Here is a 23,962-nt window from a genome sequence, read left to right as displayed (position 1 = left end):
TCTGCTTGTGGGACAGAATGGAATAAAAGCAGATAGCTAATTGTTTCAAAAGTGAAGTAGTGAGTGGTAAGTGCTCACAGATAATCTGGTTTAAGATGGGTAGGAAAGCCAGAAAGAGGAACCAGGTACTGAATACTTGATGCAATCAATAAGGAGATGAATGGAAAGTGATCTGATTAGATACAGGCTGGAAATTATTTCTTTTTCAAGGTCAGTTGAAATAAGGTGATGTCTGGTCAGTTTAAGCTGTGTGACTAAAAAGTAAAAGAAATGTTATGCAGAAACTATTAGAAGAATTAAAATGAAGTCCTAAAAAAGATTTGAATTGAGAATGTGGTTTGAAAGTGTGGGTCTCAGCTTGGACAGAATAAATCAAGACTTGAACAGAGAGAGAGGGAGGGAGAAAGGTCCTTCCACTATCAGCTTAAATATGTGTTTGGTAACAATTACCTGGAAATAGGCTAGAGCTAGAGGTAGTGTAAAGATGTCTTAAACCAACCTGTATAACCATATTCAGGAACACTGAGGAAGATCTTTCAAAAGATGTGCTGAAGGAGTTGTTAGAGAGATATGAGCATCAAAAAAGGGAAAAGTTATGGAAGTCGAGAGAAAAAGAACACTTCAGAAAGAAGAACGTAGTCAATTCTACTATAAGATAAATTACTATAAATTACAAAATGTGCTACTTGAAAATTAGATACCTTTATCATAAATTCTTTTCTATTGTCTTACCTTCTATACCCATCCTTTCCTTTTTCTTATTAAAACAGTTGGCAAATCTTTAGCTTGCTAAGTTGCACATTATGTCATTGGTACATTGAGGCACATGTATCAGCACAGTTTATAAATGGAAGCAGCTGGTTTCCTCTGCACTTAAGAGAATGTACAAACACACAACCAAGATCTTCAAATCCTCTGTATGCTTTGGATACAATTCCTATCCTGAAAAGCCATGCTGTGATTTCAATTAGTGCAGATGTGCACCAAGCCACCTTATTGGCTCAGGAAAGAATTCTTTTGTTTCAACACTTGAACTGCTAGATCTGGTTAATGTTACCAAATGAAAAAAAAATAACATCACACCTATGGTATTAGTCTTATACTCCAGTATCTGAAAAAGCCTTGGCAGGGGAAAAAAAAATGTTATCATCTCATAGGGAAAAGCTGAATTCATACACAGGAACTGCAGGATTACTTCGACATTTTACTAGTCCCCTGTAACACCAGCAAGTCCCATAAATGCCTAATGGAAAAACAGCAGAAAATGAGATCTGCAGCAGGCCTTCAGAGATCAAATTTATGTTGCTGAACACTTTTTTCAGGTCAGGTTTAAAGGTCAAAAGAAAGTGGATAGATTAAATTTGCTGATTTTGCCAACTTTAAAGGCCCCTTTTAGAGGTTTTCCGTTTCTATGGGAAGCCCCAATATGCTTTTGGATAGTTTTGTGCAAGAACTGAAATATATAGAATCTTTACTGTATTTTTCTCACATGAGAAAGACACTCTTATAACAATATTAGTTATCCCCAGTGTGCCCTTGAGCGGCATCTGATTTAGATCCAAGGTATGTTATCATCTTGAAGTAATTAATACTTCCTATTAATAAAGTTTTTAGTGTATATTCATTTCATATGCAGACTAAGACTCATCTGTCACAGGACCAGCTGTGACACCATAGTGACAAAAAGTTACCCCAATTCATTTTCACACTTGTGTTAAAATTTATCTCCCTGTTTCTCACACAATATTTTTCCCTTCTGTATCTCCAAGCAGAAAAGTATCTCCCAGTGAGCATCACTAACTTTTACACTCTGAGATCCCTTAAATGTGAATAGGATCAAACTATAATACACTCAGTTGAGAAGGAAGAAAGTGGAACACAAAAACTTAACCACAAAGGACATTCTCGATCATCAGTCTCTGCAAACACTAGTAACAAAATGAGTGACTGGGAGTGGGAGAATGACTGTTGGGCAATATCTTCAGAATCCTAAGTAATTTGCGCATAATGCCGAAAATGTCATTTTTAGAAACAAAACACCCGCTTTTCTAAAGGGTAGTAATACTACACAAAGACAAGTTGAGTTAGAAGCTTAGCTGCTGTACATGCAGAACAAACAGTATGTTTGTATATCTGTATTTTGGTTTGTGGATTTATTTATATGGAGTTATTTCATCAGTCTTTAAATGTATGAGTAATTCAGTGAAAGATTGTTTAATATTAGCCTAATGTCAAGTCTTAATACTTCCCAATTCAAAAAATTTTGACCCAGCCTCCTAAGAATGACCCCTTAGGAAAATCTTGAATGTGTAGCAACTACAGTTGTTCTCTTAGTATATATAACTACTTGTAAATTATCGTGCTTAAAGTCATAGTAAATATTCACTCAAAAAGATTTTTAAAAAATTACTTTGAATTGTTACTCTTTTTTTTAACTTTCTAGTGGATACTTTTCTACCACATGATGATTTTTAGGACATGAGGTTTTCGGAATAGTTCAGAATTTTATTAGTATCAAATTCAGCAAAGACCATAGACAATTTTGTTGGCTTTCAACTGTGTGAGTTTACTTTTTAACATTAGATATGTCTTTGAAATGGAGGAATTATGTGACATCTTTAAGAACAGATTTACCACTATCTCCATAGTTTGAAGTACATTATTAGCCACTCATTTAGGAAAAGCTTTCTATATAAAGCTATAAACACTAAAGAATGTTATTCTTACAGTTCAGTTCTTTAGCAAAGCTTCAGCTAGGATTTGAAGAGCTAGCTGTGATAAGATCTTTGTCTCTTGCATGTAGTCTTGTGGGAAGTCTTGGTGTTTGAACTTCACTGCTAGTTATGATGATTTTCAAACTAGGCCAAAGTGGACATAATAATTCCAGTTTCAGTGCTAACTGAAAAAAATACTGAAATGGGAGCCCAAACATTCAAGAACCTTTAGTGAAATATAGCTGTCTTTTAAAATCACAAACACAACAGATTGTCTGACCAGATATAGACCCTGCTGAACTAAATGTAATAAAACTTAACACTTGGTTTGCAGCTTAGGAACAACTTATCACAAAATGTGTACAAACTCAGAATAAATTTGAAAATTCTCCTTTCAGAAGGGAGCTGGTGGGACAAATTTTAATAAAATTGGATACATCTGCAGTGGTATCATATATCAACCAAGAGGCAGACAAAAGAAGTAGGAATTTATTGGAGGAATCCATCTGACTTTTCTTGTGGGCAGAATTACATCTGGCATTTGTGAGGGTGTGCCATTTCCCAGATCTTCACAGTATGTTGGCAGACTGTTTTAACAGGCTTGGATGTTCATTTGGGAGAGCATGATCTCTGAATAGATACATAATTCACTGTAGTAAAACCAAGGTACAGATCTCCTTAGAACAGACTTTTTTGCCATAAGAAGAATACCCAAAAGCAAATACAAATTTGTAACAGGCAGTCAGAAAAGCAGACAAAGTATTACTGTATCAAAATGTCAGACATTCAGAAGATGTTTTATAAAAGTTTAATTTTTCAAACAGCTCCTTGTCATATGTATCCTCTTCTCAGAACATAGAATGATTATGATGGTAATTGTGGAAAATTGCTAGTCATCAGTGCTATTAAATATCTAAATTCTAAAATGTATCATACAGACTTAAAATTGTTGAATATTTTCCAAGGACTATTATTCACAGTGAATATTCTAAAGTTCCTTTGCTCTGAGATTAGAGTGGACAGGGTACATGAGATACAAGCAATCGTTGTGGAGAGTAGATGCTGGAAAAGCAACTTCACAGGAAGACTTCTGCAACTCCTGCACATCTGAATGCAATTTGTCAGGAGTAAATAGGGTCAGAAAACACCTCAGACTCTTGTTTCTTACACATATGATGAAGTACTGCTGTGCTGCAACACATTCTCCAAAATCTGCTTTTTCAGCAGCCTGAACCATACCATGGTGTTATTACTCATTGGTTATGGATGTGCATTAGACTAGACTTCAGTACTGTTGGATTTACAAAGTTAAGTGCATAGCTTCATGGATCTGAAGTTCTCATTCAAGGAGTCATGTAATTTCTCTGCTTCTAGACAAGGCCAGGGCTGCAGTTTCTAATGAGTAACAGTAATTACCTCTGGCTAAACCTAGCAGTTAGGTGACATAAGCATATTCTCCTATGATGATGTATATCAATTTTAAGCTAGAAAGGTGTGGATGAAGCAGACTTTAACTGGTTCTAGTTCACACTGGAAGAAATCAGTTGGGTGCTGGCAACAGAAAATCGTCACTCTCTTTGTCGGATATTAAGTGTCTGAAATATTCATTTGGTCAAGCTAAAGTCTAAAACCTAAGCTAAATCATCATATTCAGAGTAAGTTCTTTCTATTGGAGCAGTTTTGTCTGTTTTGGTGCCCAGAAGGGAAATTTCCCATCAGATGCTTGTCAAGAAACTCAATCTCTAACGTTCAGCAAACGTTACAAAATCAGGACCAGTTTCACTGTTGGCACAATGGTGCTCATTTGTAAAAGCTAATGTAAAGCCTATGCCAGCAAGAAATTTATTCTTCTGTTTACATTTCAGTTTTATGCCCTGGTGACTGATTTAAAAAAAATACCTTTTTTTGAAGTCTTTGTGCTTCATAGCATCCATGGAGAATAGGTATATGAGTAGACATATCAAGGATCAATTTACCTTCACAGGAGCCACTATACTACAGTAAACAATTTTCAACGAGTGTCATTTGCAACTTTTATGAAAATCTATCGGTGTCCATTTGCAGTACAGAGCAACTGTGCTGATTGTGTTCAGACCTTGAGGAGTTTTGCTGTAGAACTGCAGGAAGAGCTGAATGTGCCTGCATAGTACTTTCACCTGAGTGACAGGTTAGAAAGAATACCTCTCCAGCCTGCCTGGTGGCTATTTGAGTATAGAAACAATAAACAAGCAATCCATTTGTTTGTGGATCCTGTTTAAATTGTTGATGAGGACAGGTAATATTTTATAGACCAGTTATTTCCAGTTACAAATTTTTTGCACTGAGTTTTATGGAGTAAGATTTTCTTACTACAGAAATACAGAGCATAAAAGGAAAAGGAGTGAAAGGCAGTTTGTGCTTCAAATTAGTACATCTAAAGTGAACAAAGCCGTCCATTGTGTTGCTTTCGTGTCACTGTTGTTAGATATTAATTTGATAAGGACAGAGTATGTTAAAATGGGGACTGGAAAAAAATGTTGAACCTTTTCTTTTCCTGACTGCTTTATCATACATTATAATGTTTATTGTTGAGATTAAGTACTCTCTATTCAAGCAGTAACAAGTTTCATAGTGGAACAAAAGTAAGCAGCACTCACAAAATTCATTTTAACAAAAAGTATGAACAGAAAGATATGAAAACTATTGATTATGTTGTCTGTGGTGACATACAAACAAAGTGATAACTGTTCACATCTATAAAAGTTGAAGAATGGCAATGTCAGATTGTGCAAAGATTAACATAAGAATCTGACATCTTTGGTGAAAATTTATAATTACATTTGACACTTTGGTAGAGATTGGAATGAGGGTGGAATCTTGTCAAGTAATTTTTTTTGTGGTTCATGTCATTACCAACTACTTAACCCTTTGATTAACAACAATTATTACTATGGATAAACTTGACTATTGGAGAGAGAAATATGTTGTCCTGTGATTTATAGTGGCCTTCAAGCATCTGTTTCAGAAGGGAGCTTCTTAAGCTTAATTTTGTTCTGCAGAAGATGTTCTAAATAGTATCATATAGATATTGGTTTCCAGGAAAAGTTTTCTGAAAATAGTTGATGTGTGTCTCCACTGCCCTTCCTGAAGAAAATTAGAGCTCTAAGTATCAGAAAGTTGAAGAAATGTAAACTATTTATTCATGGCTTCTGTACTCTGCTTTGGAGGTACCATCAATCACTTTCTTTTCCTGTTATTTGTAGAAGTGTTTGATACCACTCTGCCAGTGTTTTGTTTCTTATTAGACTACTGGCAGGGCTGGACCATAGATGTGGATGAAGAACTATTGCAGGGACAGGAGTGAAGAGAAAATCCTTGATTTCCATAGTTAGCTGTTTTGAAGAGAGAGCAAGCTCCAATAAATACAGAATCACTGGGCTTTCCTATAAATGAAGGCATGCCATTGATATAGATACATAAAAATATATCAAAAACTTGAGACAGAGACTTTCCATGTTTGCTTGGAGGAATGTATGCTGCATTTTACTTTGACATGGACCAATAATTTTCATTCCCTAAAATAAGGTTATTTATTATACCGTTCCAAAATATTCTAGTTTGGCTGTTTAAAAACTAGAAATTATTTAGCATAAAGAATGGATTTAAACTCTCAGAACTGAGGAGGTGATTTTGAGAGATCCAGACTTCTTTTCTTATAGAAGCACTAAAACATGAGCTTAAAAGCTGATTTGAAAAGGAGTGCTTTTTCATTTGACTTTATTTATATGTGTCCAATATGTCAAACTTATTCATTGATATTCTAATCTAGAAAATCATGGTTATAGTGTATAAATTTGCACATAAGTTAACACTGCTAAATAAATTACGATAGCTTTAGTATCTATTTTTCTTATTCTCTCTGTTTTCAAAGACACAAATTGGATAGCAGAGATTCAAGTAAAGGACACAAAAGAGCAGGGAAAATTTTTTTCATAAATTAATATTCTTGTAGCAAAGCTCATTCCTTTCTAAAAGACTGTCTACATATAGGGCTGTAGGCATTATTAAGATCTCATTGACTTCATAATTTGGAATTCAGAGAGACTCCATTTGAAATTGAAGGGCTGCAAGAGGACCTTAACCTCTAAGGTGTTATTCTACTCCTAATGCATTTACATGGCTCATTTACAAAGTATATACATTTTATGTTGTTTATTTCAGAGTAAAATAGCTAATTTCTTACATGATTGTTAGAGGTATATGCAATATCAGGGATGCTCTGCTCTGAAATACTCTCTTAGAAGCTGATAGAACATTGGAGGCTATATGCTTTGTCCACATTTTTTTTGTCCATAATTTTCAAATACACGCAGATGTAGTATATCATAGATTTCTAGAATAATTCAGGTTGGAATGGACAACCTGAGGTTTGGTAGAGCAAATTTGAAGTTTATGGCTAAAGGGGTGTTGTCACAGGCCACGCATTCTTAGGGAACAAATAGGTATTTGCTCACTAAGTTTCAGGGGTTTCCTTTTCTCAAAATCATTTTACTTGAAAATGCAGAGGTATTCTGCATCAAGAAAGGTTAGTTCTCTGCCATAGCCTGACCACCTAACTTGATCTTTTATTGATCTAAAACCGGTTTTTAAAATATTACACCTTTTAATTAAATGCAAAAAAATGTTTGCTCAGTCATATTTTCTGTATCTGTAGTCTGATTTTCTGGGAAGGTGGGCAAATAATGTGACAGGACTGGAGTAATTTTCAAATAGAGAAGTATGGAAAATACTCAGTAGAAAATTAAAACTTAGAGTATTCAAGCATCTTGAATAGCAGTGCAAATTGAAGGCCCTACTGAAACTTGCTACTCCCACAATACGGTATCATAGAAAACAGTGTCTTAACAGAGAAGTTTTCTCTCGGGTTATAAGATCTGGGAGTAAAAGACTAACACTACTCTCCCTGGTTACAATAGTGGGCCTGCTATTAAAAGTGGGTTTCTGAGGTGTGAGCTCACGAGTTCATTAGAAACAGGAACTTAATGTAAGTATTATTTGGCTCTAAAAAGCTAATAGTTAAGGGTATTCCCCCGCATTTTGAATTTGAAGAAAGTACTCATTCAGACTGTAATAATACTAGGCACTTATATAGCTCATTGTATTGAAAGTGTTCCACAGTAAATTATTATTACCCAAACTAAGTTAAGTGAAAATGTCTTTGTTTAGAGTTCAGTAACTGTCCACATTTCAACTATATTTCTTAATAGTTATTAGAATTATCATAGGTCCTGACCCTCATTTATTTGTGTATTCAGAAACGAAGTCATTCAACAGTCTTTATATAATGAAAATTAAAAGTCCAAGCAATAACATTAATGTTCTTTTAAATAATTAATTTTAATGTGTGGAAGTGTGAGCAATAAATGTTTTATTGTAAACCCTGATGTGGTAATTAATCTAAGTGATTAGGACCTAATTGCATGTTCACAGTAAATGTTATATTTGCTGTGAAAGAAGTCTTTTTGGAATTGTGGTTCTGGGGCTAGAGTTGTGAGAAGAGTGATATTTAAAAGGAAATGTTAACACACTTACTTTTAAACTTGGTGGGCCAGAAGAAATTGAAAGAAATACATTCTCTATTATTTTGCCAATTACTTTTTTAGTTCTGAGCATTTTATTTTACTATGCTCTTAATTTTATGCAATAGTGGTGCTTATACATTAAATTAAATATATCATAAGGACATGTAGGATGTTTAAAATCACCTACCAAATACATTGGGGAGAGGGAGAGAGTATTTGTTTTATTAATCTTTTACACCTTAATTTCCAAATAGCAAAAGTCCTATTATTCCATAAAACTTGTCATTACTTTAATGCAAATAATGTCACCCTGTGAACAAAGTTTCAGGTGCTCTGCTTGTGCTTTGGGTAGCCCTATTGCACACCAAATGAATTCAGATTTCCACTGAAGCTTTAGAGCTGCTCTGGATTTTTCACTGATATAATTTATGGAGTTTGGATCCTTCTTTTTTTGTTGTGTGGGTTTTTTTTTTCCCCTCAGCAAAATTACATTTTGTAAATACAGTATATGCTTCTGTGGTTCTATGTAGAGCTCTGTTTTGCCCATGGTGAATCTGCTTTGCTTAAACAGACTCAGTTAAAGGGTGAGTTAGCATTTGAATAGTGCAATAAGCTTCAGAAATCTTCTGTATTACCTCTTGATCATTTCTTTTTTTCTCTTCACACCTACCATGCTAATCAGTTTAGTCTTTCTGATGATATGATCTTTATTAGTGAAATAATATGCTCTTTCTTTGGGGCTCTTGAAATATGTTCTAACGATCATGGTAATGACTTTGATTAATATTTAATCCCCATGCTGCTATGTTCTTATAATTTACAAGATCTCAAAGGTAGTTGGGGGGAGGGAAGAAAGATTTCTGCTTAAGTCTTTCAATATGAAAGTGCTTAGGGAAAAACATACCTATGTTTTATTATACCTTATATCTGTTTTCTTACCTGAATTTGAATGAAACTTTTTATAGCATGACCACATTGTTGACAGGGAAATCCGTAAGGTATAGAAGTCATGGCGGAGTTGACTTATTTTTCATGGCATTGGATTCATGCCTGTATTTGTTTATATTAGGTAACAGTTGCATTCCTCTGCATCACCTGGGAATCCTGACACTGAGGGCACAGGTATAGCGGTATATGCTAGTATAGAGCAAGAGGTTGGTGAGGATTTTTCTTTTTCCTTTTTTTGTGAGCAGGGAAACTAATATTTATAAATACAGCAGGGCAAGCCAAAATTAGTTTCGTCCTCCACTCCAAAAGTCACAATATTTGTGTGCATATTCACATAACCAAAAAATCTCTTGCATGTATACAGCAGAAGAATTTTTATGGTTTTTAGGCCATGGAATATTAAAAACAACATTCTTAAGTAAGTAGTACTGATACGCAAGCTTTGAACACTTCTCCACAAGGCTTTGTACAACCATATCAAATAATCTGCATTTTTACAAGATCTTCTGATGCCCAGTCAGTCAGTGGTGATTATCTACTAACAAACCAATGGTCAGTCATTGTTTCAGCCTTTGAGTGTTCTACCTGTATTTATAATATAAACCATTGTGCTGATATAAGAACATTTAATTAAAAAGATACTCATATTTGTTCTCTTCTTGTTCAAAGCTATTTGAATAATCAAGGAATAGGCTTGTTTTAAATGTTTGCTTATAGAGCTTTCAAACTCAGGATTAACTGTCCAGAGAATTAGAAATTCTTTATGCATTTGTAGTTACATAGATTCTCTCAATTTACTAATATACTGTAAATATTATGTACACACCAAACTTGAATGAATTCAACATATGGTTGATGTTTACATAATTAATGAGATGACAAATTATATTAATGTAACTAGCCGTACACAAAAAAGCAAATGTTGCACAATCATCAAGGGCCTAAATTAACCATACCTTATTCTATACTTCCTGAAATACTTATTTGCCAGGACAGGGACCCTGGGATTGTGCTCAAAATTGTGGAAATTAAGATTGAAAATCAACTATCTCATTGTTCCAAACATCATAAATAATACAATTAGCAGTTTTTAGCCTTCTGGTTATTGTTTCATTAAACAATAACTGGTATGTCTGAGCCTACTTTCTCGTCTAAACTCAACATTATTCTTGTATTAATAGATGAGTTACCCAAACCTAATTTTGATAAAGAGTTGTTTTAGGAGAATGAAAGGTGAAAGAAACAGTTTCTCTCTTTAATCAACAATTTAACAAATATTTTAAGATTCATTGCTTTCTCAATAAGGATTAAATTGCTTTTCAATGAAGAAAAAGTGTGGCGAAGTGTTTTTGGGATTCTAGGAGAAAAGAAGAAAAGTAGCTTGGTTTCTATCAGTTTGTTGATTTGCAGCTTTTATTTTATTGATGGTAATACCCTGTACTTTATAATACCTTTCAATGCAGAATTTCAGTCATTTCAGTAATGTTAAGTAATTAAACCTCCCACTGATTCTGCCAATGGAGGTGTATTTATCATTATAACTATTTTGCAAGTGGGTAAACAGACACAAAAAAGGTTGAATTATTAATCAAAGTAATAAAACCTCTAGACTCCTGTGTCCCAAATGATGTTTAATAATTCCTCCAATATTTTGTTATAAATTCAGTATAAATAAAAATAGAATCTCACTCCCTGAGCTTAATAAACTCACACAAAGCTGTATGGTGAACTTTAGAGTGAATATAGAGATTTTTTTGCTTCCTCACAGAGGGGCAGACTTTAGGGAGCTATGTCAAACCATCATCTTAAGATCTTAATTCATCTTGCCAAAATGAGCTTAACTAACTTTGTAGTTTCTAGGGAAATAGGAGAATTTTTTATTTGGGATGACATTTCCCTGCACCAAAACTAGGTATATTGCTGCTCTTTCACATAAGCATTTACACCTCCACCTCATTGTTAAAGTTCTCATCTACGTGCTCTGTGAGTATACATCTCATAAGTAGTCACACAATTATTTTGTCCTAAATATGGTTTGGAAGAACTTCCTGGAGAGTGCTTAATTTAATCAGTAATAATCAGAATTTAAGAAGATTTCCAAATTGTGTAAAATTAAAAAGAAATTGTAATATATACATAAAATAATTATTTTCTTTAACGTATAATGTCAAATACTGGAGGTTTTCTGCTACTGTTGTAATCTGATAGATACTAATATGGCAGCAATCAGAGTTCACTTCAGCAACAAAGAAGCTGTTCAAGTCTGAAAGCAATCCTCTCCTTCTGACATGTTGGCACCATCATAGAGAAAAATGTCACGGTCAATATAAGCACATTTACTGACAGTTAGGTTTTTTCCTATGTTACTGAAAACTGTTTGAAACTTGGCTTTTATCAAAAACAGAAACACTGGCCACTCAGAATGATAAAACAATAGTTTACAGCTTAGTCATTTTCCAGTTATAAAGCAATACTTTCATAAAAATAAACAATGCATACAGGAACAAGCTGAAACAATTACTCAGAGAAATTGTTGCATTCTTGCTGTCCTTGCTTCCTGATTTAAAACAACTGTCTCCAGTAGGAACTGGATGAAAAGCAGCGGGTTTTGTTTCATTAAGTAACCACTTGCTGATCAGTACAAGATAAAATATAGTTCCAAAATGCAATTGATACTGTGTAGGTACTTTCTAAGTTCCTAAATGACCTATTACATGAAGAACAGGTACATAGATTAAAATAATGTTCATGTATTTCACTAATTTACAGACTGAACATTTCCCAAGTGGGTAGTTATATAGAGCTTTTGTCCTTCCTAGAGAAAGTAAAAAATGACTTAAAGCACAAGCACCTTCATTAATAAGAGTCATGTTGTTTATTTAATTTGTGGGGTTTTGTTAATTATTTCTGGAGGTTTTTTCCACATCATGAGTATTTTAATATTGCTATCATTTGATACTATTCTGTCATATTTTAGTAAGGAAAAATAATTTAACAAATAATTTCAAGCAGGCACAGGTTGCAAGTATAAATGCTCAAAACTCAGAGGAAGAAGTAAGGGTTCACTAAGTCTGCTAACTTGAGAGTGTTGCACATTCCAAGTATTGTGCTCAGATATTTCAGTGTTAAAGATAGTTTTTAAATTGATCCCTGCTCTTTTAAACTCATGTAAGTACTAAGACAGATGAAGAGCTTTTGCTCTAACATTCCAAGAAGATTCCTTCTGGTTCTTGTTCTGAAGGAAGATGATTTCATTCCCTTGTCTCACAGGGGGTGGGACGTGGACTGCACCCAATCTGTGCTCCGTGAAGTTCAGAGGCTAGAAGACAAAAGTCTTTCAGTCTCTTCTGATTTTAAGGGCACCTGGAAGCCTTCTGTGACGACTTCTGTCTAGAGAAGTTACCTAGTGGTTCATTCTCCATCCCAAGAATTGCCATGTGTTGCAGCTTCATGCCTTCCAAGCCCTGATATTTCTGCTAGACTGCAGCAGATGAGACTGATGGCAGAGCAGAGCTGAGGAAAGTCTCTTCGGCCCAAGTGTGTGGCTTGAAGTTCTCTTTGTGTACAGAATATAGGAAACTTAACCAGGTCCAAAAGCTCTGACTTAGTTATGTCTGTTGTTTAACAGAGCAAGTTCTTTTGGCACCTTAGCAGTCTCACTTTTTTACTAGAACTGCCAGCGTACTTGAAGTTAGATGATTTCTGTAGGGCTTTACTGAATCACAGTATTTATCAGGACTGTCACTACGTAACTGTCAAACTTTCTATGTGCCTGAAGAATTCCACCCTTTAGATGGATGAGTGTGATGTCATCATAATTGCGTTTTTATGTAAATGCTTGCTATAAAATAATTTTGGATTAAATGATGTGTTCCTTTCATGTTGGCAGAATATATTTGTCTGAAATGGCAGCAGACTGTTGTATATGTGTTTCTGAAAGTTAAATATTTTGATTCACACTTGTGATTTATTGATTTTACATTGTTACCAAATGGCATTTCAAAATCAGCTCAGAATACCATGGTTCAAAATCCTGTCACTCATATGATAAAGTTATTTTCATGTAACCTACTCTGCAAATGGGAGTGGCAAGGAAAGAGGAAGAGCTAGAAGGATGAGAGGGCAAAGGCATTTTGGTAGGTAGTAGGCTTGAAAACAATTATTTATTTTCTCTGTATGTTCTTATGCAGGCATCGCTTCTGTGCTATTAAACAATAATAAATCAAAAATTGCAAAGCTGTTTGTTATCATCTCGGCCTGGATTTGTCTAAATGTACACCAGGTCACAGATTTCAGTTTTGGCTTTAAGAAAATACTCACTGGCTTAAAAAAAATAATAACCTTGATTCTCACTGTGCAAGCATTACATGTATGTAATCCAGTCAAATTCAGTGCAAGTACATTATTTCATGGGAACAAATGATGGCAAGACTTCTCAGTTTGGACAGAACACCTTACACAGAATTACTTTCACCAAAGCCAGAGTTGTTCTGGCTTCATGAGGTCCTTCAACACTCTCTGATTTTGTGCTGCTGACACTTTTGACACCCTTAATTTCCTGCCCTCACATCTGCTCTAGCTAGTTAGGTCAGAAGAAACCTTTTGGGTCTGCATGGAATAAAAATGAGAGAGATGACTTGCAAAGGCAAATTGCTCGTGTGTAAAACCACCAAATCCTTCTGGTAATGCTAGTGACTATACAAAAAGACTTGAGTGTAAAAGAGTATCCTATATTCACAGTACCCTGGCATATTTTAAAAGGTGCATCAAAGAATTCCTGAATATTGTAAAAGTGAGATTAATATGATATTCTCTCTTGACTTTTTCTACTGCTGTCATGTGCATCTTAATATTGAATTGTAAAAGCTCTTACGTTACAAGCAAGCTACTGTATCTCCCATAGCCATGTCTCTGCAATACACAAATGTGTTTTTCTTATTGCTTCCTTTTTGTTTCTCTTTCTTCCACAAGGTAAATCTTTTTCTCCACCAAAGGACTATATTTAAACAGAAGGACTGCTTACAGTGCATAAGAAAATTATAATTTTGTTTTGTGTGTATATACATACAAATATGCATATAAATAATTACGTCTATCACCCTGTTTTTCTGGTGTGTATGTATTAGTTCAGTCTTGTTCTCTGGCTTGTGGTACAATGGTACCTTCCTTCTGGCATAGAAAAGAAGCTCATTACGTTTTGAGCAGCAGAAAATAGTGGCACATCATGAAGCAGTAGCATCTGGTACACTCGGTCTCTCCATCAGTGCACACCAAAGGAATACTGCATGCTGCTAGTATGTCTGATAAACATTCTAGTTTAATAGGTTTTCTTAGTACAATATTGCTGCCTTTCACTTTGCTTGACTGCACTGTCCAATTATTGTATGTCCTCGTAGGTACAACATTCTTTCACAAAGATAGATACATACATGGTAATTTCATTTCATATGCAACATAACTTTCTCAGGCTGTTGGAATTTCTGTATGTTAACTGTCTCATCCTTTGATTACAGATATTTTCCTCATAGTTGTTTTGAGGGTACAAAGGTTCCCAAAACTCTCAGAAGTAGACTGAGGTGTGTAGGTGGGTACAGAGTATGTTCTGAGGGGCCTCTTAACCTTCTTGTTAGTGGGAATAGAACTTCTTACTAGTGAAATACAACCAGTGATACCAAGATATGCTTATTCTTACACTCAAAGCTGCTAATGTTGGCTAACAGTTGTTAGAGTAGGTAGGAGTAGTTGACTTAGACATTCCTGTGTGTACATCTGTCTGGACCAAAAGCAGTGGCAGCTGCAAGAGCGTGGGGGCCGTGGTTCTAAGGAAGCCCTGGAGTGACTTTGTTGTGAATCCCAGTGAGATATAAGAAAACCTGTTTGTTTTAATGGAGTTCATTCCTGTAAAAAATTGTAGCATGCTACAATAGCATGGTCTGTGACTTATCGAGTTGTAATTCAAACTTAGAAAGCTGGATTCCTGTAACTATACTGGCCATAGCTGTAGTTGGAATTCCACTAAAATAGAGACAAACTCAATTTGTATATACTTAAGGAGGGGAGTCTACTTAAGGTTTCTTTAAACCCAAATTTGGTCAGTTCAGATTTTATACATTTTCTTCCTACTTTGTTAATTCCATTGTGTGAATTGTACTGCTAAAGATTTTTTTTTTGCATTGCTATAACTTTTTTTTTGCAAAACAATGTTATTATGCTTGGCAAAGAATTCTCATACACACAGTTCTTAATTTCTAAATGTTTTAAAAAACTCTTGGAAGAATGCAATTAAATGGCAGAAGTGATTTTTAGAAACCCAGAAGACAGGGCTGTAGCCTTTGAGAGTTCCTGGCCTTTACTTTGCAGGATCTGAAAAGCAAACTCTCCTATCTGCATCTTGGTACTTTTATGTTGCCTTTCCAAGGAAAAGGGAGTTGGATGCAGGCCTGAGTTAGATCTCATGGGGATAGTGTTCTGTACCCTAAATTACAATCAGATTTCTTTTAGTTCAGATGAAGTTTTCAGCCTAAAATTGGTAAGAAGCCTAATTATTTGACCAGGTTACTATTTACATAGACCACTGTATAGCAATCTGTGATTTATCCACAATTGGCAACGTTAGCCATGAAAGGTTTTTATTTTGTGTTTGGAACACTTTTTAAAAAATCAAACTCTGTTCATTAAATGAAAAACTAAAAGATGGTAGAGATTGCTATGGAGACGAGATGTTATATAAACTGTTCATTTTAATTCTTCAGAATGTAAAAATAGCAGAGAAGCTTGGATGTTTACAAGCTTCCAGTCGTTTAAGGTACTGAGTAACTCCACAAGAGGCAAAGCATTCTTGCGCCCTTTGGACTTTTATTGTCATGTAGCAAATTGTACCCAGATTTTGAAATCAATCATGTATTTGTTAGACTGGAGAGCGTGGAGTAAGGAGGAATAAATAGAAAGACTTTCTAAGTAGTCTTTAATCTATAGACTTTCCATTATATTATTTTTCCAGTGAGTAGAATGCCTAAGATGATCTGTTAACTGAAGTATGCAGGATAAAAATACAGATATTCTGTGATCTGAAGACATACTAATATGGATAAAAACTGGAAAATAAGATGGTTTCACTATTATACCTTTTAGAGTGTCGTGGTGGCAATGTTACAGATAGGACTGAGATGATGTTTTCTTTATCAGACTCCTCTCAAAGTTGTTTGTTACCATGCCTTAGACATTATCTCTGGCCTTAAATTTAACAGTTGCTGCTCTTTCTTGAAAATTACTATTATTCACTGAGTTTTGAGAACAGTTAGTAAAATCGGTTTTAGGATTACAAAAATGAAACATACAAAATCTGTTCAATTAGTGTAAAGACTAAGCCTTTGTCTAATTAGTAGATTAATGAAACTATAGGGGATCTTTACATAACTCCTGGAACACCTCCTGGTTGAGGTAACCATCTGTGCTAAATTCAAAATGGCAGCCTTGAACTGTTCATCATACAGGCTTGAAATTGACATTCACAATTTAGTGGACAAATAGTCATTTCTGCATAAATTCTATTTATTTTGTTTCACAATTAATACTTACTTGAATGTTCATATTCAGAATAAATAACGATACTTTTTGGAGGGGGGGAAATAAAATACATGTGCGGAAACCTGAAAGCCCCTAGGTTTTTCGTGCAAAACAACTACTACAATGACAGCATGCTCAACATATTTATTATAAACAAGGTCATAATTTTTCAGGCAAGGGATTTCATTAATCCCCTAGCTGTGTACACAGCCATTGTACTGGACTTTGGAATTAAGCAGCACAGTCTAATTGACTCTATTACTAAAAAAGGGATGTTTAGAATTATAATATATCACCTTTTAAAATATGAACATTAGTCTTAGCTGCCATGGGAAAGTGGCATGCACTTGGAATGCAGAAGTACTAATTGTACTAATGCAGAGGTAGGGAGTTATATTTAATTTTGGAGGGCTGTGATTCTAGGCATATACAGATTCTTTGTCACCTCTGTAATACCTCAATGGAAAGGCAGTATTTTCCAGAATTTTTTATCTGTGCACATGTATGACAAGGGTGGGTTGGGGAAACCTTCTAGAAGCAGCGTATTTCACGTGGTTCCTAATATGAAAGTAATAAATTTCATGATTTGTTTGGATGCTTGCAGGGATTCTTCCTGACGGTGTCACCAGAAGCAGTATTAAAAGTGGCTGCTCAGGCTTCTGCAAACAACAAGATCTTCAGCTTGAATCTTTCTGCACCATTTATTAGCCAGTTCTACAAAGAGCCTATGATGAAAGTCATGCCTTACGTCGACGTCCTTTTTGGAAATGAGACGGTGAGTCTTACGAAAGTAATTGAAGTATTTCAATCTCTTGCACCTAGCTGTTTGTGCCTAAGAGCCTGCTTCCTGGTTCTCTGTTATTTAGAGAGAGAGAGACTGACCATGTGAAGTGTCACTAGAAAATTAAATCCATGATCACAGGACTGTGATATTTCAGTAGATGCCAAAGATGTCACTTGGCCTGTTAGGGGCTTACAACTTGCTCATTCTAGTGTAGAGACACATGAACAAGTTTCTCTAGGTTAAAAGAGGACCTATCTAATACATTGACTGCTTTGTAATAACTGTGCATGTGCATGATGTACTCACCCAGAAGTTAACTCTCTGCTGGCAAAGAACATGTGAAAGGCTACTGCAGAGCTGCTGAAGTTCTGTAACTTGTTTTCATATCCCTACTGCTGCTATTAATAGCATTTTCTGTGATGAAGACGACTCTTTGGGGAGAAGTGGGGGGAGAAAACTAAGATACAGTTAATTAGTTTAGAAGGTTCTCATTGATTTCATGGTAGATGGACTGGCAGTCCATCTAAGGAAGGCTTATCTTTGCTATGCAACAGTTGGCAAACAAGTTGCATGAAATTCTGCCTGGAAGTCCATGGTAATAGACCAAATTAATTCAGATTTCAGTCATTGTAGTGCTATCACTTTTTGATTTTTTTTCACTTCAGAAAGTGCTCTTAAATATGTATTAGTTTGCTCAGCAGAAAAAGCTTTAAAAAAGCCTTGGAAAGTGTGACACACCTAAATGAAGCGTGGGCTTGTCTCTCAAGATAGCTACATTAGTACAGGAAAATAATGGAAAAGTGACTTACTCCTGTCAGTGGTTATTCCCAATTGTGACACAGGGAGTTGCACCAACACAAGTCAGTTTTTACACTATTGTCCATGTGTCCATGTGCCCACATTAGGGGCTAGCATTGTTACAGACCTTTTTTTTAAAAAAAGTATTTTAAAATGAAGAAAATTGCAATGTTTTTAGATGCAGTAGTATAAGGAAAACTTTTTAACTATAGTTAACTATACAGAAGAAATATTTTCCAGCCATTTTACTGCTATTGCCAACTCTTACCTTTATTCTGTCATTCACAATACAGTCCTTCACAAAGATGGTACTGAACATTTTGATTTAATAGCAGTATAATCTCAACAAAAAAATTTTGTCAGATTTCACAAATTAAGTAATACCAAGTCCAGTCGATGTTTGGATGGAAGGGCTTCATAGAAACTTCTGGGATTAAACCTTGCTGATCCTTTATTTAAACATTGCCCCATTGACCTGTTAGGAGAATTCAGATCACAGTGGTTCATTAGGTGCTGGTTTTGTATATTTGCACACTTTATAAGCAATAGTCCACTATACTGGCAACATTCCAATTTTAGAAGTTGTATTCAGACTACCTTAATTTCCCCTGCCATTTCAGTTTGCTATGGTATTATTCACCTGCTGTCATAAAATATTGTATAGGACTGTTGTGTGTGTTAAAGTTGAAAGACTCCCTGCATTTTCTGTGTATAATTTCTAAAGCATTTTGTTGTCTTTCGGGGTAAAAGATGCTACATATATACTTCAGAGTACCAGCCTCTTATGATTTGTTATTTATACTAATCAGTTGAAAGCCTGATAATTTCTTAGTCTCTGCTTTCTGCTATATAAACTGGCCATTGCTGCTTTTGAGTTGTTGAAATGCTATTTGCAGTGATTTATTCTCTTGTATTTCTGTGTGACTTGAAACCATGCTCTTGGCATGGTGTACTTCTAGTTTTTAGTAGCTGGTGTATCTTGTGATTGTCAGTATTTCTGCTCTCTGCATATGGTTTATGATAAAGAGTAGTTGCAAAACTCAAGAGAAGCTCATTCTGACATGCTCTGCCTTCTAGTAGCTTCCTTTTTTTTTTTTTTGTCTCCTATATTCATTTCATCTACAAGTACATTCAGGTTTTTTTGTGTTTATGTATGCCTTGATGGGCAATGAACCACTTCAGCTAGCCAACACCGAATTTTTGCCCATTTACTGTGATTTCTTTTTGCTACATTTTCCATCAGTTTTGCTAGTTAAACACTAAAAGTGCAAGTTAACATATAAGCAAGGTATACTAAGTGGTGTGGTTGTTACTTTATTAGTACAAACAATACTCTTAGACATGATTTTTATTCTTCCCTATATTTATCTTCACTCCACATTATAGACCAATACAATTTTATTGTTAAGTGCAGAGCTGTTTATTTTTTGAGTAATACAAAAACATCCAAGAGCAGCAAAATTCAAAATTGCTGCCATTCCTAAACTAAAAACAATTGGCAAAGTGATTTTAAATTACATCTTCTACTTAAAAATTTACATCTGAATGGAGATTGGTTATTTCAAGTTTCAGCCAGATGGTAATTAAAATGGGCAAGTTATAAACCTCTTGGAATAAATATTCTAGTTTAAAATGTAAATGCCAGCATACCCTTAACTGCAGTGGAGACACTAAATGCTGTGATAACAACTCAGTACATGTATCAGTTTCAGCATTAGCTCAGTGACCACTGGTGGTGTGATCATTTGTTTAAATCCCTTTATAACTAGCCAAACATCTTGTCTTGGATTTTTGATACTTACTAACTGTACTTCATATAATAAATTTAGTGCAGAACATTCAGAATAGGAATAATTATATGTTCATTGCTGCTAACCAATTAGGGCCATTCTGCAGTCATTATCTAGCAATACATGACTGGAGAACTTGATTATTGTCGTTGCTTTTAATTTTTATTAAATTAAGGTTTTTTTAATAGTGTCATTTTGCAAATGGTTCTCAGCAATAATACCTTCCAAGCTACCATAATCACTGGATAATTAACCTGCCAGGATTAAGCACACTCTACTTTGCCTCAGGATGCTTAACTCTCAAATAAGGTCAATTATCTCCTGATGATAACTGCTTTGTCACAAGTTGCTGCTTAATTCGTCTGTAAAAGCTCACCTTAGAATACCTATTTTACAACTCAAAGTAACTTTCAGCAACAGAATGGTCAAAGGAGTGAAAGCTTTTATAATTACACCTCTACACAGAGTTGTGGAATGTTTCCTACACAGCAATTATACTAGGAGCTTAAATTTGCATGTATTTCTTCCCCAGACCTCTTTCCACTTTCCCAGTTAGGGCTAAAGCTTGATGCCTCTGATACACTCAAACCATCAAAGTCAATAATGGATGCAGGAATCTGAACTCAATTTCCAGTCTCTCCAAAAGATGTGAGTTACAATGGCATCTTCTCAGGGAAGGAACTACTTCTGGGGGGAATGGTCTGTGTATTTTGAGATGTGCAGCTGGATAGGAGTTTCTTTTCTATGGAGGCTTCACAACTTAAGGGACACTACAAAGCTTTCACATGATTCATCCCTGTATATGTCAGTCATTCACGACTCAGAGGAATATTAAGATATTGATGTGGTAAAGATCTTCTGGGTTCTCTTCCTACGTGTAGGCAGGACATCACTAAGAAATTTTAGAATTTAGAAACTTTAGAATTACAGACGTGCTGAGCTCCTTATCTATTGCTTTACGACAAAAACCATAACCAAACAATATAGCTTCCAGTATACACTGTACAGCAATCAATAAAAGTTGAGGAGGTTATGTAGGAGAGAAATCGTGGATTTTTTCTAAAGCACAAATATAATAAAGAAAACTAAGATAATGATTATTCTTGGAAATTAGATCCTCTTCCTCTCTAGTATAGAGTCGTTACTTCTAAACACCCAATCTATGAACAAATTAATTACAGGATTGTAAACTGAAGTTCTGCAAAGACAGACGCTTCTGCAAGCTCAACGGGAAATTGATGCTGGTGTGACAGTAAATGTGCTGAAAAGAAAGAAGGTTGCATGCAAGACTTCTATGTTTTAAAAAACAATGACAGTAGCTTTAGTGGTGGTTCTGGAGTTACGAATCCTGAGCTTTAAAAAGATGGGTGCCTTTGTATGCAATAGATATCAAATGGGTCTTGTCATCATTTCATCTTACAATTATACTGAAATGCTACATTGTGCCTCCTTAATTTAAAATATTTTCCAGTGAGGTATCAAGTACTAGCATAAACATCCCTACAAATGTATGTGGTTTGGACACAACCTTCAAGAACCTTTTTTAGCCTTTATAAAGGTGAGTCTCTTTAATGACCTGGAAAATTCTCTTTAATGGCAAGGAAAAACAGTAAATCTAAAACTGATAACAGTGGTTAACATACTCCTGATTTTGCACTTGCAGTCAGTCTACAGTTTTGTGCTTATTTTAACCCGGGGAGTGAATGGAAATGCTGCTAAGTTTTCTGGCATAAAACTGTGTTCAACGCACTAGGATTTACACTTAAGTGACCGTTTCCAAACAAATTGGTCTATTCCCTTTCTGTAACCCATAATGCATGTTTGTAAGCAACTTTCATTCCACATACTTTGATATATTACATTAAGATATGACACTGTGAACAACCTTCAGTCCTGGCTGCAAATTTCCTCTGCCCGATTATCACCTGGGACCAGACTGATACCTGCGGGCTTAGGAATGTGTCCACAGCTCACAAGAATTTTAAATGAGATGTAATCACTTTTGTAATATAAATGATTCTGGTGGTGATTCTTTTTAAACTAGTGTGCATTCATAATGGCATAACTGAATTGATCTGAATTTACACCAGTGTAATTGCTACTGTTTATAGACCTAGCAGATAGTTTTCTATACTACCTGAATGTCCTTTCACACTGGTGAATTGCCTGATTCTGAGGAAACGATTAAGAGGTAAGAGACAGGAGAAAATCAGATGGCAGATGTAATTTGGTGTGTGGAGGAAGGGGAACACTGTTTGACTTTCAATAAATAATGAAAGGGAGACAAACATTTCAGTCTGTTCTTCTGTATCAGATGGGGCCAAGAAGTAAGGAACACAGCAAAGGATGGCTGGTCATGCAATAAATATCAGCAGATTGATGTTTCTGTTTGAAGTATTTTCAAGTAAGCATTTAAAATTATTTTTGAATGTTTGAAATTATTAGTAGAAGGCAAATAGTAGATCATATTTGTAACAGAGTATCTGGAAGAGGCTCATTTTACTGTACTGCTAACTTGCACGTATGTTATGTAAAGAGCCCTTAAGAGACCTTGATTCTGTCTTTTTAGCTTACTGGAACTGGTTCATATTGAGGGGTTATTTTCAGTCAGTGGTTGTTTGCAAGCTATCTTCCTTATAAGTAAGATCAATCTTTACGTTCAGCTTCTACATCTTCATTCATTTTGAATTAAGTTTTCAGAAACATTAATCATCTTAAATGAAATTAAGTTGGATGTCAGTGTTTTGCATTTCAATTGATATGCCAGTATTTTCCTTTCCGTTATGCTTTCAGAAGTTCTCAGAAACTTGCCCCACAGGTGAGGGTAATTATCTTCATTTCACAGGCTGAGTGAGAGACTGAGGCTTGCACAGTCCCCTACAGGGAGTCTGCAGTTAACTTAAAAATTGTAGTCAGCTATTCTGACCCAGTTTATTGAATACACATGGGAAAAAAAATTGTGAGGACACATCTCATCTTCTCTTCTGTTTTAACAGGTAGAGGTTTTTAAGGTCAGCTACTGCTGGTATTTGCTTTTCTAAACTGTAGTAAACAGGTAGCAATTTCTTTTTGTAAATCCGGCATTTAAGATCTCTGCAGTCTTTGGAGGGAGCCTGGGAATTAAAAATTGTAATTCTGAATGGAGAAAAAATAAATATTATTTTTCTTTCATATCTTTGTAGAATTTTGACACTTATTTCCTGGTGCAGGTGTTGTGTTTTCAATTATAGGAAAGCTATGACATTGTAATATTACTGCCGAATTCATAGAATTTACTTTCTCAGTATTGGAATATCTAATAAATTGTGACCAGCTGAAAAATGAGAGGGTCTCTAGCACAGGGGAGGTTGATAATGTCAATGGCATGTTGTAAAGATGTGCTGTGGGAAGGATGCTGAAACAGCCCAAGGCTATTTCAGCTGCAGACACTGAATCTGTGTCTCCCTCTCTCTTCTCTCCGCACCGCGCGCCCCCCCCCCCCCCCCCCCCCGCCTCCCTTGTGAACTGCAGTGGCTCTCTAAGATAAAATGCTTTTAAATCATTTCCCAACCTTGCAGCCGTCTTTGATAAAAGCCCTGTTATCTGAAATGATATGAATCACCGTGGAGTTAATCATACCTTATACAACAACATATTTTGTTGTGATTCATTCTGTTTCAATTAATCATCTTATTTATCTACATTGTCTCAGCTGCTGCACTGAAATTCATGAGTAATAAGCAAGTAATTATTATAGTATAGTTTACCTAGTACATTATGAATGAAAGGAAAATTGAGAGCCAAGTATTTAAATTTATATTT

The 23,962-nt window shown here is 35.2% G+C and overlaps 1 protein-coding gene across 5 annotated transcripts in view; it reads left to right on the top strand.

Moving 5' to 3' along the window:
- ADK (adenosine kinase) overlaps window positions 1-23,962 on the top strand; it is a 291,237-nt gene that overhangs the window by 192,226 nt on the left and 75,049 nt on the right. For all 5 annotated transcript variants that reach the window (XM_074874605.1, XM_074874604.1, XM_074874602.1 and 2 more), the window contains one exon: window positions 17,394-17,564. In XM_074874605.1, coding sequence (XP_074730706.1) covers window positions 17,394-17,564 — 171 coding nt within the window. The remainder of the gene's footprint in view (window positions 1-17,393; window positions 17,565-23,962) is intronic.

Source organism: Strix uralensis, chromosome 7 (genome assembly GCF_047716275.1).
Source record: "Strix uralensis isolate ZFMK-TIS-50842 chromosome 7, bStrUra1, whole genome shotgun sequence".
NCBI classification, from domain to species: Eukaryota; Metazoa; Chordata; class Aves; order Strigiformes; family Strigidae; genus Strix; species Strix uralensis.
The sequence above is the reverse complement of the archived record's forward strand: the minus strand, read 5'-3'. Positions and strand labels throughout refer to the sequence as shown.